Source organism: Penicillium samsonianum (genome assembly GCF_028829775.1).
Source record: "Penicillium samsonianum strain IBT 33392 chromosome Unknown utg000007l_segment0_segment0, whole genome shotgun sequence".
NCBI lineage: Eukaryota > Fungi > Ascomycota > Eurotiomycetes > Eurotiales > Aspergillaceae > Penicillium > Penicillium samsonianum.
This window is the reverse complement of record NW_026643265.1, coordinates 3,961,502-3,981,394: the sequence shown is the minus strand read 5'-3', so window position 1 is coordinate 3,981,394 and position 19,893 is coordinate 3,961,502. Positions and strand designations below refer to the sequence as shown.

The following is a 19,893-nucleotide window of genomic DNA, read 5'->3' as shown; positions in this document are numbered from 1 at the left end:
TATATGAAGAACACAACTAAAAAACCACCATATTATACATGACCACTAATAGTTACTAGCTATTGCCAACCGATTCAATACAAAAAAAATAGCAATCAATTTATAAAACTTCAGTTTCAACGAAGATGATATTGTAGTAATGTAATTCACGTGACACGGCCGACGCCGGGTGAGTCGAGCACTTCCGCATCCTCCAGATACCGACATCTCCCCGAATTCAATCCCGTGTGATAACTCCCAGCAACTTCACAATGGCTGCTGCTATCAAGGCAATCAACGCTAAGATCCGCTCCAACTCGGTGCTGGACTATGTCTGCTCAACCCGTACGTATCGATCCCAGTTTCCTGAAGCGCTTCCCGTCCCGAGATCGGCCAACGGCGAATGAGGCCGAAGGGGAATAAGCACTGGAAGCGACATCGAGGATGGGAAGAAAACGATTTTTTCTCTAGAACTTGCACTTTCGGAAAGCAATAAAGCGCAAATGAACTGTACACAGATTGCTAACAATCAGTGGCGCTTCCTAGACTTCTGGGGCCCCGTCTCCAACTTCGGTATCCCCATTGCCGCTGTGATGGACACACAGAAGGACGCTGAGATGTACGTTTTTATCCAATGAATGATGGGAGCTTCGACTTCCATCTCCTGCGTCTCCCTTGGCTGCAATAGTCTCAGAGCAACTTTACTGATAGCTCTATCTTCATAGCATCTCCGGCCCTATGACCGGTGCCCTCGTTGTCTACGCTGCCACCTTCATGCGCTACTCCCTCGCTATCACCCCCAAGAACTACCTCCTCTTCGCATGCCACTTGACCAACTTCGGTGCCCAGACTACCCAGGGATTCCGTTACCTGAACTACTGGAAGTACGTTTCATCCCCTCGATACCTTGTTTGATTTTTGTCTTTGTCTATAAGTATCATATAATCGTGATTACTAACCTGTTTCTACTTTGCAGGTGGGGAGGCCGGGAAAAGCAGCTCGAGGAGCAGGCTGCTAAGGGCGGCGCAGCCGCCGTGGCCGGTGCTTAAGAATTGTTTCGAGAAGAAATTGGTTGTGATTTTCTTTCGGTTTTCATTGGGGCTAATAAGCTGTCTCGTTTCGCAGCATTGCACCTCCATACACATATGGTCTGCTTGTTTCTGCCCCGAGGCCAGATAAGCCTCGGACAATGATAAAAGAGGAGACATATAGAGGGAGAACTTGCGACTTTGAGGGAGACGCTTAGGTATCGGCGCTGGCTGGGATGTAGTTCCGGTTTGCTGATAGTCACTGTACATAGGCTCTATATTATTGCGCTCGAATCATATTCCTTTTATGGGATACCTTAGTCTTTGATCGTGACAACTTTGAGCTTCGGTGATAGGCTGGGTCTGTTATCCTTGGTTTATTCCTGGTTCGATGAAAATCTAAATAAAGCCCCATGTGTATGATCGAGTAGATAGTCCCCCAAACCAAAAGAAATATGTATACAGAAAGGGCAGTCTGACCCCAAAATTCGCCGACCATACTGACAATTTGACCGAGACTGTGAATGAACATCACAAGTATGCCCTCCGTCCATGTGTTGAAGCAACATATGAAAACCCAATGATATACATGCCAGTCTAGGGTTGAGACATAACAAAGAAATCCAACAAGACCTAACTCGCCACGCTCTACAGTAACCCCAAAAAATAGAAGTTCTTTAATGAGAGTCACAGTATCCTGGGCTTTGAGGGACGTCAGGGCCCATCCAGCTCATGAGGGTCAGGGACGTCGTAAAGACGCAGCATATGGCGCCGAAGACAGCAAGAGTTATGTCGGCAATCGCCTGGCGCTTGGAGCGCGCACAAGCGCGTAGGTGCAGGAGGGGCTGTAGCGATATAATGAGTCAGTCATACCGTTCTGTGGTGATTAGGAGGATACAGGATAAGGACATACCGGGTACACGTAGATCAATGGAACACAAGCAAAGCTTCCGACCAGCGAAACGAACTTGTCTAGATCATTTGCACCACACCAGGCGATAATGGCACAGACCGTAACCAGGAAGAAACGGAAGCCGTTCTTCTTCCACTTGATATATGGGTTGTACTTGCCACTGCGAGTGAAGAGCTCGTTCTCCATAATGCGGATGGCGGGGAAGAGCTGCAACGGAGTGCTCAGCAGGATGGCAAGTGAGTAGAGGAACTGGACAACGTTGACAAATTTATCATCCTGGGGGAGGTTAAGAAGGATGACGGTCTTAGTTGCCGATCCGTAAGCCGCGTAACTCAAGGCACCGGCAGACAGGAAGATAAAGGTGATCACGACCATGACACCGGCAAGAACACCAGGGAACCTTTTTGGTTGCTTCATTGATTCTTGAATCGGGATGATGAGACCGATACCTTCGTAGGTGAAGATGGCGGTTCCGATGAACATAGACCAGGTGGCTGGATTGAAGGAAATGACGTCTGAAATGCCGCCCTGGTCAACCAGAGTGCTGATATCGTAGTAGTAGATATATAGTAGACCCAAAAGAATGAAAACATCAGCAATCAGGGCGGTAAACCCAAGTTTGCTGATGTCCCGAATCAAAGACAAAGGCAAGAAGATGACGAGCTGCAACAAAACCATATACTTGATGTCAATGAATGTCGCGCATTTGCTCACAGCTAGCACGAATGCCTGCAAATTTTGCGAGACGAAGACAATGTACGCTGCGACAAAGCCTAGCTGACTCAGGACAATTGATCCGAGAATGATGCGTCGCATGTGCTTGCCGTATAGAATGCCACCGATGTCACCGAAAGAGCCTTCGATCTTCATGCGAGTATTGACCAAAAGAATGAAGGCGTAATAGCTCAGAATCGAGACTCCCAGAAGCACCATGCTACTGAAGAGCATACCACCATTTAGGAAGGCGCGAGGCAGGAACAAAATACCGGTACCCACAAAGGATTTGAGCAGTAAAAGCACTGCACCTGTTGTGGTAGTAGTCCCTGCCGGTGAGCGCTGCTTGTGCTTTCTCTTCTTCCGACCTGGTGTTTCAGGCGGCAATAGCGCTGCGTCTTCTCCAGACTCTCTGCCCTCCTCTGGCTCCCAGGCATCAGACGAGAAGTACTCGTCCGGCCCTAGCACCTCGTCATCCTCCTCCAATTCTTCTCCGGCAAAGTGTCCATAGAGAGTTAAGAACTCCAAGAAGCTAGTAGTCGGCAGTTGAGGTGCGCTATGTCCATGAGGCGCCCCTGTAGTTGACCCGTGGGTACTTCCGCGGTGTGGACTTCCAGCTGCTCTTCGCAGGTAATCTCTGCGGAACCCTCCTGGAACCCGAATCGTGTCAATGTCTTCCGTATCAGCCTCTGGCCTTGGTCGGCTGACGCTGAAACTCTTGCTGCGCAAGAACCGCCCTGCGGCTTCGGCCTCGGCATCCTCCGCCCAACGGTAAACTTGTCGTGTGATATCACCGCCCTGAAGCTGTAGACTCGAGAAGTTATCCTCACCACCAAGGCTGGTTGCAATTTCCGACTGACTATCTGTGTGTTCCGTGACTAGATGCCGCTTGATAACTTCAGGGTCTTCGTACGGAGCCATGCCCGGGGAGTCAGCTCCATTTTTGGTATCGAAAGAACCATACTGAGAGGTTAAGGGTCGGTTATCTAGAATCGAATGCACCGCAGGGGATCCGTTGTGTCGTGACGGAGCTCCAAATTTCGGCGGCGAACGACCAAGGCTTTCCTGGAGTTGGGATGTAATGATAGAATGACCAGGACCGGGGACCGAGGACGGATTGCCAATTGACCTGGAAAACTCTTGCTCGGTGGTGATATTTGTGACAGGTCGGCTGGCCGGAATACCCTGTCGAGACGACAAGGATGTTCCCAATGAAGGGGAGGGCACTGGGGATGCGAGGCGTGCCATGGAAGCCTGCCTATTACCGAACTCTGGTGCGGGGGACCTCGAGCGCACCGAGGACGAGGCTGCTATCGGAACAGACCGAGGTGGATTTAGGGACGAGCTCTCTCCATTATCCGCCATTTTGAAGGTGGCCTCAGGGTCAAGTTAGCTCCTGACAGGGTGCTGTGTTTAGACTAGGGGAATAGGCATGGAAATAAGGCCGGACGGTTGAAATAACAGTGCAGGTCAGCTTCTCGGAGGGAATATTCAGATGAAAAGGCCAAGATGTAACTGAGGAGGGTTTGAGACACTAATAATAGCGCCAAGCGGCAGATCAGCTCCAAGTGCGGATGGGATGCAAACTGGAAATTGTTTGCACCCCATCAACGTCATTTACTGATACTGATACAGCCATCTCTTTTGTAGACTCAATGGTCTTGCTGGGACTATTGGCTTCTGTTATCTAAACCATTTTGTTGTTTATGCCCTCATGTTCATACCATAAATTTTGCAACTGATATGGCGAAACGAGTCGGAGAATCCTCCGACTCCTTGTCTCGGCGACGCCCAACTTTCGCGACTCGAACTGCTCAAGAGGATGTCTCACGTCTCGACCCGGGGGACTCGGCCCATGCTATCTCCGACGAACGTACTCGCCTGCTACCCTGGCCACCGACTCAATGGGCCCGTCCGTATGAGCCCGTGAATTCGTCAGAACCAACCGAGGACCAACGCCATTCCTCACCCATGAATTACTTCCGGGGAATTTCTCGGTGGTGGCATAACGGAGGGGACCACGATCAAGAACAGCAGACCAGTGGAGACACCACTTCACAAAATGTGTACCTGTCTGCGGATCCTCTCCTTGACCCCCGCGCTGATAAGAAGGACAAGAGTGGACATCGATCCCGATCGGTGGATGAGCCGAAGAAGCTTGGTACATTCTCAGGTGTCTTTGTTCCAACGACATTGAATGTCCTGAGCATTCTTATGTTCCTTAGGTTCGGATTCATCCTGGGACAAGCTGGTGTATTGGGCATATTAGGTGAGCATACGTCCTCACAAAGTCAGGATCCCACTTCTGATACATTAAAGGGCTGCTACTTGTATCATACACAATCAACCTCGTGACAACGATGTCTCTGTCCGCAATCGCAACGAACGGGACGGTCCGAGGCGGTGGTGCCTACTACCTTATTTCTAGATCTCTGGGCCCCGAATTTGGTGGCTCCATCGGCATTGTATTCTATCTTGGTTATGTGTTCAATACGGGCATGAATGCTGTTGGCTTAGTGGACTGTTTTACTCAGAACTTTGGGATGCAGTCTGGGGACTGGGCCAACTTCTTGCAGGAAGGCTTTTGGTGGCAGTACCTATGGGGAACTATTATACTGGTATTCTGCACGGGTATTTGCTTGGCAGGAAGTTCCATATTTGCGAGGGCAAGTAACGGGCTTTTGGTCATACTACTCGTGGCAACCTTCAGCATACCGCTCTCTGCAGTTTTTATGAAGCCTTTCTCAATCCCTCGCCAGGGCGTGGAGTTCACGGGACTTCGTTTGAAAACTTTGATGGGGAATCTTAAACCTCATCTAACCAAGGGAGCTGCAGGAAGCCAAATAAAAGGACGAGAGAACTTCCAAGATCTATTTGGCATCCTATTTCCTGCCACTGGAGGTATTTTTGCGTAAGTTGGCGACATCAGACTTTCAACCCCATTTCACTAATTGGCCATTAGAGGTGCAAGTATGTCCGGTGACTTGAAGAACCCGAGCAAGGCTATTCCTAAGGGCACACTCTCGGGTTTGGCCTTGACCTTTGTCGCCTATGGGCTTGTCATCTTTGCGATGGCGGCCTCGGTGACCCGGGAGTCTTTTTATAACAACGTGAATGTTATACAAATCGTAAGTTTTTAGAGACAAAAACTACCAGCACGCTCTAATTGAGTGTAGGTCAATGCTTCTGATAGTGTGATCCTTCTCGGAGAATTCGCAACCAGTTTCTTTTCCGCCCTGATGGGTGTGATTGGATCTGCTAAACTTCTTCAAGCTATAGCGCGAGATAGCCTCTTGCCTGGCATGGGAATCTTTGCCCAAGGCGCGCAGAAAACCGATGATCCCGTATATGCCATCATTGTGACCTTTGTGTTTGCCCAGGTCACAATGCTTTTCGACATCAATCGCATCGCATCTTTTGTTACCATGACCTACTTGATGACGTTCCTTGTGACGAATCTCGCGTGTTTCCTCTTGAAAATTGGCTCTGCACCCAACTTTCGTCCGTCGTTCCATTACTTCAACTGGCAGACTGCAGCGGCTGGAACGCTCGTCAGTGGGATCAGCATGTTTTTTGTAGATGGAGTTTACGCTACGGGATGTGTAGGCATCCTGGTGTTTCTCTTCCTGCTGATCCATTATACCTCGCCACCCAAGCCTTGGGGCGATGTCAGTCAAAGTCTGATCTATCATCAAGTCCGAAAATACTTGCTTCGCCTGCGTCAGGAGCACGTCAAGTTCTGGCGTCCTCAGATCCTGCTCTTTGTCAGCGACCTCGACAGGCAATACAAGATGGTTTCATTCTGCAACTCGTTGAAAAAAGGATCTCTGTTTGTACTAGCTCATGTTCTTGTGACCGATGACTTTTCAGCAGCTGTCCCCGAAGCACGTCGCCAACAGACAGCATGGACAAAATTTGTCGAGTATTCCAAGATCAAAGCCTTCGTCAACATTGCCGTTTCCCCCGCTGCGGAATGGGGTATGCGAAATATTGTCTTGAATTCCGGACTGGGCGGCATGCGACCTAACATCGTTGTGATCGACCAATTCCGATCTGACCAGTCGCTTGTCGAAACCTTATCTTTGAACAGTGGTCGCAAAGACTCGAGGTCTAGACGCCATTCGAGCACGCGAACCGAGGAGTCCAGCGAGTCTGGGCCGGCAAACCCGCCCATGAGCGGGCAGAGTTATGTCACAATCCTCGAAGACCTATTGTTCAAGCTTCGGATCAATGTTGCTGTAGCTAAGGGATTCGAAGACCTGGAGCTACCAGACCCCGGCGGTCGCCACACTAAGAAGTATATTGACTTGTGGCCGATCCAAATGTCCGCCGAGCTTGGGGCTGACAGTGAAAGCAAGCAAAATGTGCTGACCACTAATTTTGACACATACACTTTGATCCTTCAGCTGGGTTGTATTCTTAACACCGTTCCCTCGTGGAAGAAGACATACAAAATCCGAGTTGCGGTGTTCGTGGAGTACGAGACCGACGTGGAAGATGAAAGAGGGCGAGTTGAGGCTCTCCTTGACAAATTACGGATCGAAGCCGAAGTCTTGGTCTTCTGGCTTGCATGTGGTGATCTCCAGGCTTACCAAACCATCGTGAATGGCGACACTTCGGTTATAGCTGATGCACGAGAGAGGGTTAATTCTGCTCTACAGGGGGAGGACTGGTGGCAAGGGGTCTTACGAGCTCGTGCCCTAGACCAAGACCCGCAGGATTCGGATAGAACCAGTGACAGTTTCCATCTTGATAGGTCATATACATGGCAAGGACCATCGAGCCAAGACAGCGGAGCCAAACCTTTGCACCATCGAGTGACTGGCTTGAGGAAACTGATCCAGTCTACTCGTCGCAGACGATCTGTCTCCAGCTTCCGGGCTCTAGGAGGAGTGAACCTCGGCATGCAAACGCATCGCTTGCTAGATGCGTTCGTCGACTACGACAGCTCCGATAACTCGACTGAGGAAGACAGTGACCTAGAGGCGTATGTCAGCGACCCAGAACCAGAGGACGGCGGAGAGGACATAGTCAGCGCTCGAAATGAGGCTGTACCCGTTTCCGGCTCTTCAAGACTCCTTGGCCGGTCCAAGACCGATGATTGCAGCCCTAGCGCAGACTCCCCTAGCACACCATCCAACCAGATAATCCCATCCATAATTGAGCCTGGCGACGATGCTTCCCCCAAAAGCAAACCTTCAGGTCTACGGCCCCCCATTAGCCGTTCTGCTTCCAGCAATCGGTTCAGCTCCTCGCCCATCCCCGAAGCCAAAGTGAACACTGAAGCTGAGGAGGGTAATGGACCGTCTATCATGTTTGCGGCGCAAAACTCACCTCCACGATTTGCAAACAAGCTAGATTCTATCTACGCTCGTCGCCCATCTGCCGTGTCTCCCCCCTCCCCTGGTGCCCCAAGCAGTCCATATGCACATACAACAGGATACCCTGGTGTAGCATCGGTCCCACTGTCTTTCAATGATCTCCCGAGTCGAGCACAGCATTTGATTCTGAACGAGTTGATGGTCCAGCAGACAGGTGATACCGCCGTTATCTTCACGACTCTGCCGTCTCCCGTGGAGGGAACTTCGCTTAGCGCGGATGACAGTGCGTCTTATTTGAGCGATTTGGACGTGCTATTGAACGGCTTGCCCCCATGTCTACTGGTGCACAGTAATAGCATGACCGTGACGATGAATTTGTGATGAATACATGACGGCGAATTATACAGAACTGTACATAGCACACGCTAGATTTTTCATTTTCAGTCTTAGATTCAATGTTGTTAGAAGTATGTATTTGACAGTAATGTTAACCCATGCACATACTTATTCTATTTAGCTATCAGATTCAAAAGATACATATGTAGAGACTACCTGGTGTAAATAGGTATAAATCCCAGACACAAAGGCATAGAGCTGATCATCCCGGCGCTACTGCACGCCACAAAATCTCTGCACTTGTTATATTATTGTACGAAAAACCAGATGAATTGTAAATATAAGGGGGATAATATACAAGTAAGACCTAAGACCCAATAGTTAAGGCTAAATAGAACAATCTAGTACTCAAGTAAAATTAATATGACCAATTGGTATTGTTGTGGCTGTGATTGGGTCATTCCCTCTCTCGTTCCCTGGTATACCCAGTAGCTTCGAGCACTTCTCCCCCAACTTCTCCAGGGCTACTCCATTGCTTACCTTGGTACTCCAGATAACTTGGCTATCTGGCTAGTTTGGCTATTTTGGCTATTCTACTCATTCTTTACTTTTCTCAACTTTTCTTCTATTTCTATTTTAATTCCTAAAACTTCGCCCCTTTGTTGCCCAAATTCCAATCCCGCCTGTCCGCCTATCATGACCGAGAATGCAACGCGCCCATTGAACGGTATGAGTGCCAACCTGGTTTCACGTCGTACGGTCGACTTTCATCCCGAAAGCACGGTCAAAGTGCTCCCTATCCACCCTAAGGGTGTTGACGATAGCTCCGACAGCGCCTCCGTCTCCTCCGCCTCAGAAACACACGAAGCGATCACTACAGGGGAGCGAAAGCGGCCGATAATGACTCGCAAAGCCTCTTCGCCTATGGCGCCCACCTTCATGGTGTCCGCGCCGGGCAAGGTTATCGTCTTTGGCGAGCATGCTGTGGTCCACGGCAAGGCTGCTATGGCCGCAGCTATCTCTCTTCGCTCCTACCTTCTTGTCACTACCCTCTCTAAATCACAGCGCACGATAACGTTGAACTTCCGGGACTTAGGTCTTAGTCACACTTGGGATATTGACACCCTACCCTGGGACAAGTTCCACGAGCCGTCAAAAAAGAAGTTTTACTACAGCCTTGTCACCGAACTCGACCCAGAACTTGTCGACGCAATCGAACCGCACCTCCAGGGCGTCTCTAAGGGCCTCCCAGAGGAGCAGCGCAACATCCACATCCGCTCCGCATCCTCATTCCTCTACCTCTTCCTCTCCCTAGGCTCCCCGCAAAGTCCAGGCGCCATCTACACTCTTCGATCCACCATCCCTACCGGAGCTGGCCTAGGCAGTAGTGCTAGTGTCTGCGTCTGTCTTAGTTCTGCGCTGCTTCTTCAAATCCGCACTCTCGCCGGGCCCCACCCAGACCAGCCGCCGGAGGAGGCAGAGACACAGATCGAGCGTATCAACCGCTGGGCATTCGTTGGAGAGCTCTGTATTCATGGCAATCCTAGCGGGGTGGACAACACAGTAGCCGCGGGCGGCAAGGCTGTGATTTTCCGGCGCGACGATTATACGAAGCCTCCAACAGTCATCTCGCTGCCCAATTTCCCTGAACTCCCTCTCCTACTTGTTAACACCCAACAAGCGCGTTCCACAAAGACAGAAGTCGACAAAGTCGGAGCTCTAAGAGATGCCCATCCTATCGTGACGGAGTCAATACTTAACGGCATCGATCAAGTCACACGCTCTGCACAACGTTTAATCGAGGACCCTAGTCTCGAAGGCATCTGTGACACCACCCTCGCCCACTTCGGAACCCTGATCCGTATCAACCACGGCTTCCTTGTCTCCCTGGGCGTCTCTCACCCCCGTCTTGAACGCATTCGTGAACTGGTCGATTACGCCGACATCGGCTGGACAAAGCTGACCGGTGCAGGCGGTGGGGGATGTGCGATTACCCTCCTCCGGCCCAATGCGAAGGCGGAAGTCAAGCAGGACCTCGAACAAAAGTTCGATGAGGAAGGTTTCACTACGTACGAGGTTACCCTCGGCGGTGACGGTGTTGGTGTTCTCTACCCGGCTGTCCTACGCAATGGTTCGGACGAAGAGGGTGGCGAGGAGATCGATCAACAGAAGTTCGAAAATGCCGAGGGCCCTGAGGGTATTGAGCGTCTTGTTGGTGTCGGAGTGGAGGAGAGGAGAGAGGGCTGGAAATTCTGGAAGCGAGCTTCGAATTAAACCGCTTGTCTTGGCCAAACATGTGACACAGATCTCTCCTTGTTTTCCTCCTACCCGGGAGCCTCACCACCTTCTCCGGTCCAATTTGGCAAAGCCTTTTCTTTCCAGCCATTCAGGTCAAGACTTTCGTTCTGTCTTGGTTTTGATTCGACCTCAAACCCTGGCTCGGACCTTCTTTTCCCCCATTCATCTCCCATTCTCTGTACACATCATCCTTATCCACCATATGCATTATAAACCCACTTCTTTCTTCTTCGTCCTTATTTTCGGTGTCAACCTGATCTTTTACCTTGTTGGGTTTTGTCGTGGACTTCACCATCCTCGTTCATCTCCGTCCCTGTTCGGATTCTGGTTCTGATTCTCTTTGTTACCCTTTTCCTCGCTTCATTCAACTTTTGTTCCGGGCTTTCTCTTTACGTGAAATAGATTGACGACATGGCTGTGGAAGAACTGCTTACCTAGATCAGTTCGGGCTCTCTAATACATCAATCACATAATAGCTCTACTCGGTAGAACTTGCTTCTATTGCCCATGTAAAGTGCCCAAACAAAACACAGAGACTCCAAACCCCACCGAAGTGAGAGATGCAGCCAGATCCGCATGCCTAAGTCCTATAGAGGGCAGTAGGGTGACTGGTAATAGCTTCATTTTTATGGAACCACCCTTTGGTTGATGGAACGGAAAAAAAGGCCAGTGTGCATACCAGACAAGAAAGGTGAGAAGGGTGAGGAAGAAGGAAGAAGCAAGCTGCGAGAGAAATCTCGGTATATATAACCTCTATTCTTACATCCCAACTTTGGTATGGTTTTGGGATGGTTTCTGCCTGGCCAAAAGAAAATAAGAAAGCCCCGGGCGCAGAGACGTTGCTTGCGATGAGTGCGGATATTGCAACCGCACGCTCTACCAAATGATCTAGCGGTGCTCTTATTGGAGAAGAGTAATTCAAGTTGTCTTCTGGTAAGTCACCATGTATACCCGCAGGACTGTTCACCTTGCAGGAGAGGTGAGGTGCTCTGTTGTAAAGCCTACAGGAGGGTCGGAATCAATCCAGAGACGTATGGAAAATGTGCCGCTTTACTAGGTTGCTCCAGGTTGCTCCAGGTTGCTCCAGGTTGCTCCAGGCTGCTCCAATGCCAATTATTGAACACAGCATGCCACACAATACTGTATCCATGGATGGTTACAGGTGCTAAGTAAAATCAACGAGGCTAACCAATGAGATGACACTAGAATCTTCAAAGCTTGTTCATAGATTCTTAATATTCTTCCACAAGGCTTCGCTGGCCCTGATGCAATGCCATGGGGATCTTCTCCAAGCACCTAGCTGCAGCAGCAAAGAAGCCGAGGAAGACCTTACTCGGCCGCAACACATGGCTCAAGTATTCAGGGTGGAATTGCACACCGACAAAAAAGGGATGATCACGGATCTCGACAATCTCGATACGTTTGCCGGTAGCATCTTTGCCAACAACAGCAAGACCGGCCTTCTCAAGCTCGTCAACTATTTCCGGGTTGATTTCGTACCGGTTACGGTGACGCTCCTCAATCTGGGAAATCGTGGGGCCATACAACGATCGCAACTTCGACCACTCGGTATCATCCTTGAAGATGCATGGATGCTTGCCCAGACGCATGGTGTCACTGCCGCTTTCCTGATTATGTCCAGGCATGTAAATGATAACATGGTTCGTGGATTCCGGGTGGAGCTCTTGGCTCCCAGCGTCCGGGATACCCATGACATGGCGGGCATATTCAACTACTGCGAGTTGCATGCCAAGGCATATACCTAGGAATGGCTTTTTATTAATCCTTGCCCATGTGATAGCCTTGATTATCCCGCCGGTGGCGCGAGTCCCAAAGCCACCAGGCACGACAATGCCCTTGACGCTACAGAGATCATGCCAGGCTTTGTGAAACTTGACTGCAGAGTTTTGATACGTCTCGTCCTCGAGATGCGCGGCGTCAATCCATACGATTTTGACTTTCTTGTGGCAGTACATGGCCGCGTGTTCGATTGACTTTGAGACACTGAGGTAGGCGTCTTTATTGGAGGTGTATTTTCCCACAAGGGCGATTGAGACTGTGTCGGTGATGGTATCCTGACTTCGAACAAGATGAACCCAGTCATTCCACATGCGCTTGCCTTGTTCTATGTGCTGGGTGGGTGTTCGATCAAGTGGAAGTTCGAGGTACTCGCAGAGAATGCTGAGGAGATTTTGTTTCTCGAGGAGAAGGGGTACGTTGTATGTAGTTGATCCGTCGTGTACGGAAATGACTTGTTCTGGCTCCATTGCGCACATATTGGCGATTTTCTGGATGGTACCTGGATCCAACGGCACCTCGCAGCGGCAGGCAACCTTTTATTGATTAGCTTAACTAGTACATGAGATGTATAGAGTGATGGCATACTAGAAGTGGACTCAATCCAGTGCTCCGAACGTCGGCTATGGATCTTTGAGTCGGCTTCGTCTTTTGCTCACCAAAAGTTCCTGGCCTAGCCTGATGTTAGCTTACAGCAGTGTAAATTTCGATAAGAAGAGCTTACGGCACGACAGGGACATAAGCTACGTGGATTTGAACGAAATTCTCTTTGCCGACCCTTTTTCGAAGCTGAGCAAGCGCGTAGATAAAGGGAGAACTCTCGATATCGCCGACGGTCCCGCCTAGCTCAATAATACACACATCAGGCTCGGTTTGGGACTCGTCCACAGGTATCTTTGCTGTCCGTTCGATGTATTCCTGGATGGCGTTGGTGACATGAGGTACCACCTGAACAGTTTTGCCTAAATAATCACCGGCCCGTTCCCTAGAGATGATGTCTAGATAGATCTTCCCTGTCGTGATGTTATGACCACGTTGGAGAGTAGTTGCAAGGTAACGCTCGTAGTTGCCAAGGTCAAGATTTACCTCACCCCCATCCTCCGTCACATAGATCTCTCCATGGCTAAATCAGTCAGTGTATAGGCCCGCAGGCATCAGCTCGGCGGGACTTACTGGAGTGGGCTCATAGTCCCCGAATCGATGTTGATGTAGGGGTCTATCTTGATGGTGCTGACGATAAACCCTTTACTTTGTAGTAGCAGACCTGCGCTCGAAGCGACGATGCCCTTCCCTGCCCCAGAGATGACGCCTAGCAATGTCAGTTTCATATCTCTTATACATAGTACCTCGAAACGGAGACTGCCCCGCTTTTCTCCACGGGCTAACGGTGGAGCCAGTTCTGGCAGATCACCGTTAAACTCACCTCCAGATACCACGATGTACTTCATCTTCGCACTATGAGACTCTTAAGTAGGATAAGAATATTGATGAAAAACAAAAGCAAGATAGAGAGAGAAGAAAGCTAATCCCGATTTGGAAACCTTTATATATGACATGTGAAGTGGCAGATCAGACACCGCCTTCATCTTTAGACAGCCTCTTTTTTCAGCCTCTTCTTTGGTCATCCTTTTTGTTATCAGAAGTGAGAGGTTAACAAAGCAAGAGAAATCAATCTGCTAAGTGTCCATACATACAACTAGGAAGACTTGTTGTTCGCCTGAATTCTAAGGCAGAATTAGGATAGGCAACACAATATCGTACATCGTGCAACGGTATAAACTCCAAGTACCATCGGTTGAACTTCGATATCAGTATTCCTTTTGATTACGCAGATCAGGGATGTTCAGGGATTCGACCTCGGGATGATGATGTGCTTAGTTACCAGCCCTAATACCCCGATCCGAATTAAAACACGACCTTGGGAGTATCCGACGTCATGACTTCTCTCAGCCGTCAATGCCCAATACACACCGTACACAACGCATGACGTAGGAAGAAGGCAACGATTAATTGTATAAGAAATTTGAGAGCATGATCCAGTGAAAATTCGGGCTACGAAAATGCCTCAAAGATGCTCGTCGTGATTGGACTTGCCTCCTAGATCCAACCTTGGAAGCTTCATGACCTGCCCCACACACGACGACGATCTCCATCTTAGGGTCCATGACGCCTCTTGTGGAGAACTTCTATCAGGCCAGGTCCAACACGAACGAATCACACCTCACAGTCATAAATCATCCCGTCCATGACAGGGGCAGTGCTTTTTGGAAAAGCTTGACTTTCTAGCATGGCTTTTTACTAACTCTCCACTCCGCGCCTTTTTGCTATACAATACTTTCCATACATTCTGACTCGTAATGAAGTCTGAATCTGTGACATTGACATGCGCCGGTCTTGCGACATCTATCGCTTTGGCTACATGCCTAACAGGCGCGCTGGCTGGAGGGAATAGTCCGGCTGAAAGGAATAATTCGACTGTTCCGGTCAGTCTGACAGTCGCAACGGAGGGTGGTAACAAGTCGAGTCCGCTTCTCTATGGAGTTATGTTCGAGGTGAGTAACAAGCTAGCTCCATGCGCAAGTGGCCATATCGCTGACCTTTGATATTGTCAGGAAATGGACCATTCTGGTAGGGAACTCGAACTTTTTGATCACGTCATGAGCATTACTAACTATTCCAAGGCGATGGTGGAATCCATGGACAATTGCTGCAGAACAATGGATTCCAAGGAACTAGTCTGGGTTTGACTGCCTACGCTCCGGTAGGGAATGTGACAATCCTCCAGGATACCTCAAAGCCTGTCAGCAAAGCAATTACGTCTTCACTCAATGTTGAAGTACCGGATGGGGTAAAAGACTATGTTGGCTTTGCCAATACCGGTTACAACGGAATTCCAGTCACGGGCGCCACATACAACTGTTCATTCTGGATGATGGGTACCTACTCGGGGACTATCAACCTGCAGCTTGTTGGGTCGCATAGTGGCTCGATATATGCCGATCACAACTTGACTGTGAAGAGTACGGATACAAAATTCACCGAATTCAAAACCAGCTTCGACACCACTTATGCACCAGAAGGAACCAATGAGTGGCATTTGACATTCGATGGATCGAAAGTTGCCGGTAGCTCGTTGAACTTTGGCTTAATCCAGCTATTTCCTCCCACTTTCAAAGGAAGAGAAAATGGGTTACGAGATAACCTTGCATTGTTTCTGGACGAGGTCAATCCGGCATTTCTCCGGTTCCCGGGCGGGAATAACCTCGAAGGTTTTGAAGTTGATTCTCGATGGAAGTGGAACACCACGATTGGACCCGTGGTCGACCGTCCAGGAAGAGAAAGTGACTGGTTTTACCCGAACACTGATGCCCTCGGGCTGGATGAGTATCTATGGTGGTGTGAAGATATGAAGATGGCGCCACTACTAGCTGTGTGGTCAGGAAAGTCCTATGGCCAAATTCTCTCCGGGCCAGACCTCGAACCTTTCGTCGAGGATATCATGAATGAAATGGAATATCTCTTTGGCGACTCGTCGACACATTATGGCAAACTGCGAGCCCAGAATGGCCGGAAAGATCCATGGAATGTTGACCTCATTGAAATTGGCAACGAAGATGACCTCACCCGGGGTTGTGACACCTATCCGGATCGTTTCAATCAAATCTACAAAGCCATCCACGACAAGTACCCGAACATCACGCTTGTTGCTTCCCACGGGGACTATTCTTGTCTGCCATCTCCGCTTCCCCAAAATGTCATCATTGATCTGCACCTGTATAGAGCACCGGACGACTTTGTCAAATTGTTCGACCAGTTTGATAATCAGCCGCGCAATCAATCAGTGATGATTGGTGAGTTTGGGTGTCGCAATACTACAAAAGAGACAGGGACATACTGGTCATACATGCAGGGCAGCTGCAGTGAGGCCGTGTACATGATTGGAATGGAGCGCAACAGTGATATTGTCAAGATGGCGGCTTATGCACCCTTGATGCAACACTTCGATTATGTCACTTGGTCGGTAAGAATAGCTTTACAAAATATGTTATGATTGGGAATATGTCTGACCACGCTGCTTTTTTACTTACAGCCCACCCTATACGGTTTCAATTCAGCTCCCGACTCTATCACACCTTCGGTTTCATATTTTGTCCAAAAGATGTTCGCATCCAACAAGGGTGACACCATCCTTCCAGTTGACTCATCAACAGGATTTGGACCTGTTTACTGGGTGGCTTCGAAGACAGGTTCACAATACTACTTGAAACTGGCAAATTATGGTCCCGAACAGCAAAATGTCAAAGTGAGTATACCAGGAACCAAAACTGGTAAACTGGAAATGCTTGCTGGCCCTAAGCACCAGGGTGACACGCCTTCCAACGTGCAAGTCCAAACCGTCGTCACCAGTGCGTTCAATGGGCAAGGTAACTATTCAATTAACATGGATCCTTGGGCTGTCGCTGTTCTGGTAGTCTCATGAGCGGGATGATTGTACATGTTCCAACATTTGATGTTTCATGCGATGTGTGTATTGTCCATTGGTTTAAGAATGTTAAGCGTGCCCGACATGTGTCCCATAGAGTTCAATATCAAATTTCTGCATCTCACTGATAAGTATATCTTATGATATGTCCCGCAATATAAATAAAAATTCAATTCAAAATCTCCACCGGAACCTCAACAACCTTATCACGCACATAATCCGCAAACCCCTTGCCAAACCCATCCAATCGACTCGAGCTGCTGACACCTCGACCAAGAATCCCATAGATCACAAAGTGCACAGCATGAATGTACGGGAATTCCACTCTCTCAACTAAGAACGACTCATCCCAGTCATCATCATCAACGAGCATCTCTCGCATTCTTTCAACGCTCATATACGACCGCAACCAAGGCCAGTGAGCAGCGTCAGGGACAAAGATCCCAAAGTTGAGGTTAGATCCTTTGTCACCAGATCGGGCAAGAGCAATGTCTCCCAGTCGAATGGACCGAGTTGGAGATTGGAGGAGGGCCGCTTCATCGCTGGATGGGCTGTGGTTGTAGCTTGCGCGTGGCTGTAGAGCTTCGTACTGTAGAGGATGACCTGTTGGGAAGGAGATGATAGAATCGGGTCCCTCGATGAAGTTAATCTCCTCGTTGAGATCGTCCTGTTTGACTATAGCGGGATAGTAGGCTAGGAATGGGCGTGGGACTGCTGTGCGCATGTCGAGAGAGGAGTGGAATCCTGAATGGTCCTAGTCAGCTCGGAGTATGTATATTACTGTAACAGATATTCGTTCGCACCTGAGAAATGCTTGAGGGAAATATCTTTTATTGCTCTTCCGACAGCGAGAACGGTGTCGGCCTCGACTGCAGCAATAAATATCCGTAGGTATGTGGTGCTCTGTCGCTGTGAACTAGGGTTCGGAGCAGGAACACCGATTCTAGATATTCACACGTCAATACTGGTTCAAGCTGAAAGATGAAATAGAGTCACCTTTGGAATTCAAGTGTGTCGATCCGATCAATGGATTCCTTCGCAATGAAATGTCGGAGTTGTCTTTCGATCAGATCCCACTTCTCATTAGACGCATATCCAGTAGCATTCAGTAAAACCTGAGCCTCGAAACCACCAGGATAAAACACGGCCAGCTTGGTTGTTGGAGGAGGGGCATATCCTCGTATGCCATGAACGCGGACTCTGGACGTGGTTTTAATATATAACCACAACGATAAATAAAAGGAGACACTTACCTATCCTTTCCAGCTTGTTCAACAACAACATCATCCAAGACAGCACTGACATCACTATTCAAGTAAACATTTCCTTGAAGTTCATATACAAGTTGACACCGAACAGTATCAACATCAATCATCCCACCAGTCCCAGGATGTTTCACAACAACACACGATCCATCAACATCGATCTCCGCAATGGGGAACCCCGGCTCAACAAACCTATCAACCGGGTGTCGATCAAACCCAGAGAAGTTGCCGCCAGTAACATAGGCCGAGCACTCAATAAGGTGACCCGCCACCAGGGACCCAGCCAGACGGTCATAGTCCGACTCCGACCAGGAGTGCCAGTACCACGCCGCCGCAATGACAGGACTGGCGTCTGCAACCCGGCCGCAGATAATAATATCTGCCCCTCGACGGAGTCCGTCCACGATTCCCCGGGCACCGAGGTATGCGTGTGCTGAGACCATAGGGACGGGCCTGGCGGTGTTGGTGAATGCATAGGTGAGAGGGCTAGGTTTGACGGAATTGTTTTCTGCGTCGAGGTGTTGGAGCCGTTGAAGTTGTTCTGCAGATTGCGGCATGTTAGGTCCGAATTTGGCGTAGAGGTCGTCTCCTGATAGATAAGCTACTCTCAAAGCGAGGCCTTTTTGGCGGATCTGTTTGGCCGATTTAGTATATAGATTCATGTAGCTAGGTGAAGTCTTGTACTGACCAGTTCGTGCACTTTCAAAGCTAGCCCTTTGGGATTTAGAGCCCCTCCATTTAGTACGACTTTGATGCCCTTTTCGGCGATCACGTCGATGGTCTGCTGGATACCCTCCCAGGCTGTCTGCTCGTATCCGGGATGTTCGCCATGTTGGAAGGCCTGGGCATTATTTGCCATGTTGACCTCTTAGCTCATTTAGTACTTTGTATACTTCCTTAGTCCATATTGTCAAGCAACATACCCGCCAGGTAATCGCCCGTGATAAAGTCGACATCTCCTAGAGTCGCTTGGCGATACATCTCGTATGCAGGATCGCCTTTGTACATTAGTACTGTTGGTTTAATCTAAGTGTGCTGCTCCATACCATGATAGCCAGAGCAATTGGCGACTCTGACTGGTCGGCTATTTTCACTCGGACTGGCAGACATTGTATAGTGTTGTAGTTCTTATTTTTCATAAATTATTGAGGTAAGTTGGTGATTTTAAACTAGATGCATGTAGAGTATAACTAAATAGTGGAATTTCATTATGCATTATGCCAATAGTATATTCGGATGGTTATTCCAAGTTTGTCCAAGTTTGTGAATCCCCGCGGTTGGAGAGAGCGCACCGAGGCAAAAACGGAAACCCACGGAAAATTCGTGAAACCCCGTGGGCCGTGGGAGTTATCAATATCAACAATAGCCCCACTGATTGAACCAATTAAACGAGAGTGATGACTTTTAAGCTAATGCAAGCCTTGTTTTTGATGGAGACTCCCAACTGTCAAGATTATCCCGTGGGCTTTTTGCTTCTATTCCCGTGGCGTTTTCTAAGGCGCCGACTGCGGGATGGGTCACATCAATCCATGCCGGATTGGGAAGACCCCTCTTGTATGGACCAGTAGGATCTTGTCATGATTGTTGAATGATAGTAAGATTGGATAGTGTCCAAAAAAATACGAGATGATGTGCATGGAACACGGGTTGGAGGCTTAGTTGAGGCTTAGAAATTTTCGCAATCTTGCCCATGCAAGTATAAATGGGGACTACCGGTGTCGGTGTATTTTAAATATTCGCTTAACAATAGCCATTGTTA

General features: G+C 49.0%; 7 protein-coding genes across 7 annotated transcripts; 4 read left to right on the top strand and 3 right to left on the bottom strand.

Moving 5' to 3' along the window:
• Window positions 1-251: 251 nt before the first annotated feature.
• Window positions 252-1,028, top strand: N7471_012367 (pyruvate transporter MPC1; the record flags this gene model as incomplete). Its single annotated transcript, XM_057285086.1, has 4 exons — window positions 252-324; window positions 526-598; window positions 705-863; window positions 956-1,028. The coding sequence occupies 4 exons, from the start codon at window positions 252-254 to the stop codon at window positions 1,026-1,028; spliced, it is 378 nt and encodes a 125-aa protein (XP_057131352.1).
• A 656-nt stretch (window positions 1,029-1,684) lies between these two features.
• On the bottom strand, window positions 1,685-3,999 carry N7471_012366 (putative amino acid transporter; the record flags this gene model as incomplete). Its single annotated transcript, XM_057285085.1, has 2 exons — window positions 1,685-1,852; window positions 1,921-3,999. The coding sequence occupies 2 exons, from the start codon at window positions 3,997-3,999 to the stop codon at window positions 1,685-1,687; spliced, it is 2,247 nt and encodes a 748-aa protein (XP_057131351.1).
• Window positions 4,000-4,377: 378 nt separating this feature from the next.
• Window positions 4,378-8,467, top strand: N7471_012365 (putative cation chloride cotransporter; the record flags this gene model as incomplete). Its single annotated transcript, XM_057285084.1, has 4 exons — window positions 4,378-4,903; window positions 4,954-5,545; window positions 5,597-5,762; window positions 5,811-8,467. 4 exons carry the CDS (start codon window positions 4,378-4,380, stop codon window positions 8,334-8,336), a joined length of 3,810 nt encoding a protein of 1,269 aa, XP_057131350.1. The 3' UTR covers window positions 8,337-8,467.
• A 520-nt stretch (window positions 8,468-8,987) lies between these two features.
• On the top strand, window positions 8,988-10,565 carry erg12 (mevalonate kinase; the record flags this gene model as incomplete). Its single annotated transcript, XM_057285083.1, has 1 exon — window positions 8,988-10,565. One exon carries the CDS (start codon window positions 8,988-8,990, stop codon window positions 10,563-10,565), a length of 1,578 nt encoding a protein of 525 aa, XP_057131349.1.
• Window positions 10,566-11,821: 1,256 nt separating this feature from the next.
• Window positions 11,822-13,834, bottom strand: N7471_012363 (uncharacterized protein; the record flags this gene model as incomplete). Its single annotated transcript, XM_057285082.1, has 5 exons — window positions 11,822-12,922; window positions 12,975-13,059; window positions 13,111-13,509; window positions 13,560-13,695; window positions 13,810-13,834. 5 exons carry the CDS (start codon window positions 13,832-13,834, stop codon window positions 11,822-11,824), a joined length of 1,746 nt encoding a protein of 581 aa, XP_057131348.1.
• Window positions 13,835-14,743: 909 nt separating this feature from the next.
• Window positions 14,744-16,866, top strand: N7471_012362 (Glycoside hydrolase superfamily; the record flags this gene model as incomplete). The annotated part of the gene is made up of 4 exons (XM_057285081.1): window positions 14,744-14,938; window positions 14,999-15,014; window positions 15,068-16,407; window positions 16,477-16,866. 4 exons carry the CDS (start codon window positions 14,744-14,746, stop codon window positions 16,864-16,866), a joined length of 1,941 nt encoding a protein of 646 aa, XP_057131347.1.
• A 172-nt stretch (window positions 16,867-17,038) lies between these two features.
• N7471_012361 (acyclic terpene utilization AtuA family protein) lies at window positions 17,039-19,244 on the bottom strand (the record flags this gene model as incomplete). Its single annotated transcript, XM_057285080.1, has 7 exons — window positions 17,039-17,613; window positions 17,673-17,812; window positions 17,866-18,069; window positions 18,123-18,766; window positions 18,823-19,001; window positions 19,058-19,132; window positions 19,181-19,244. 7 exons carry the CDS (start codon window positions 19,242-19,244, stop codon window positions 17,039-17,041), a joined length of 1,881 nt encoding a protein of 626 aa, XP_057131346.1.
• Between the last annotated feature and the right edge of the window lie 649 nt (window positions 19,245-19,893).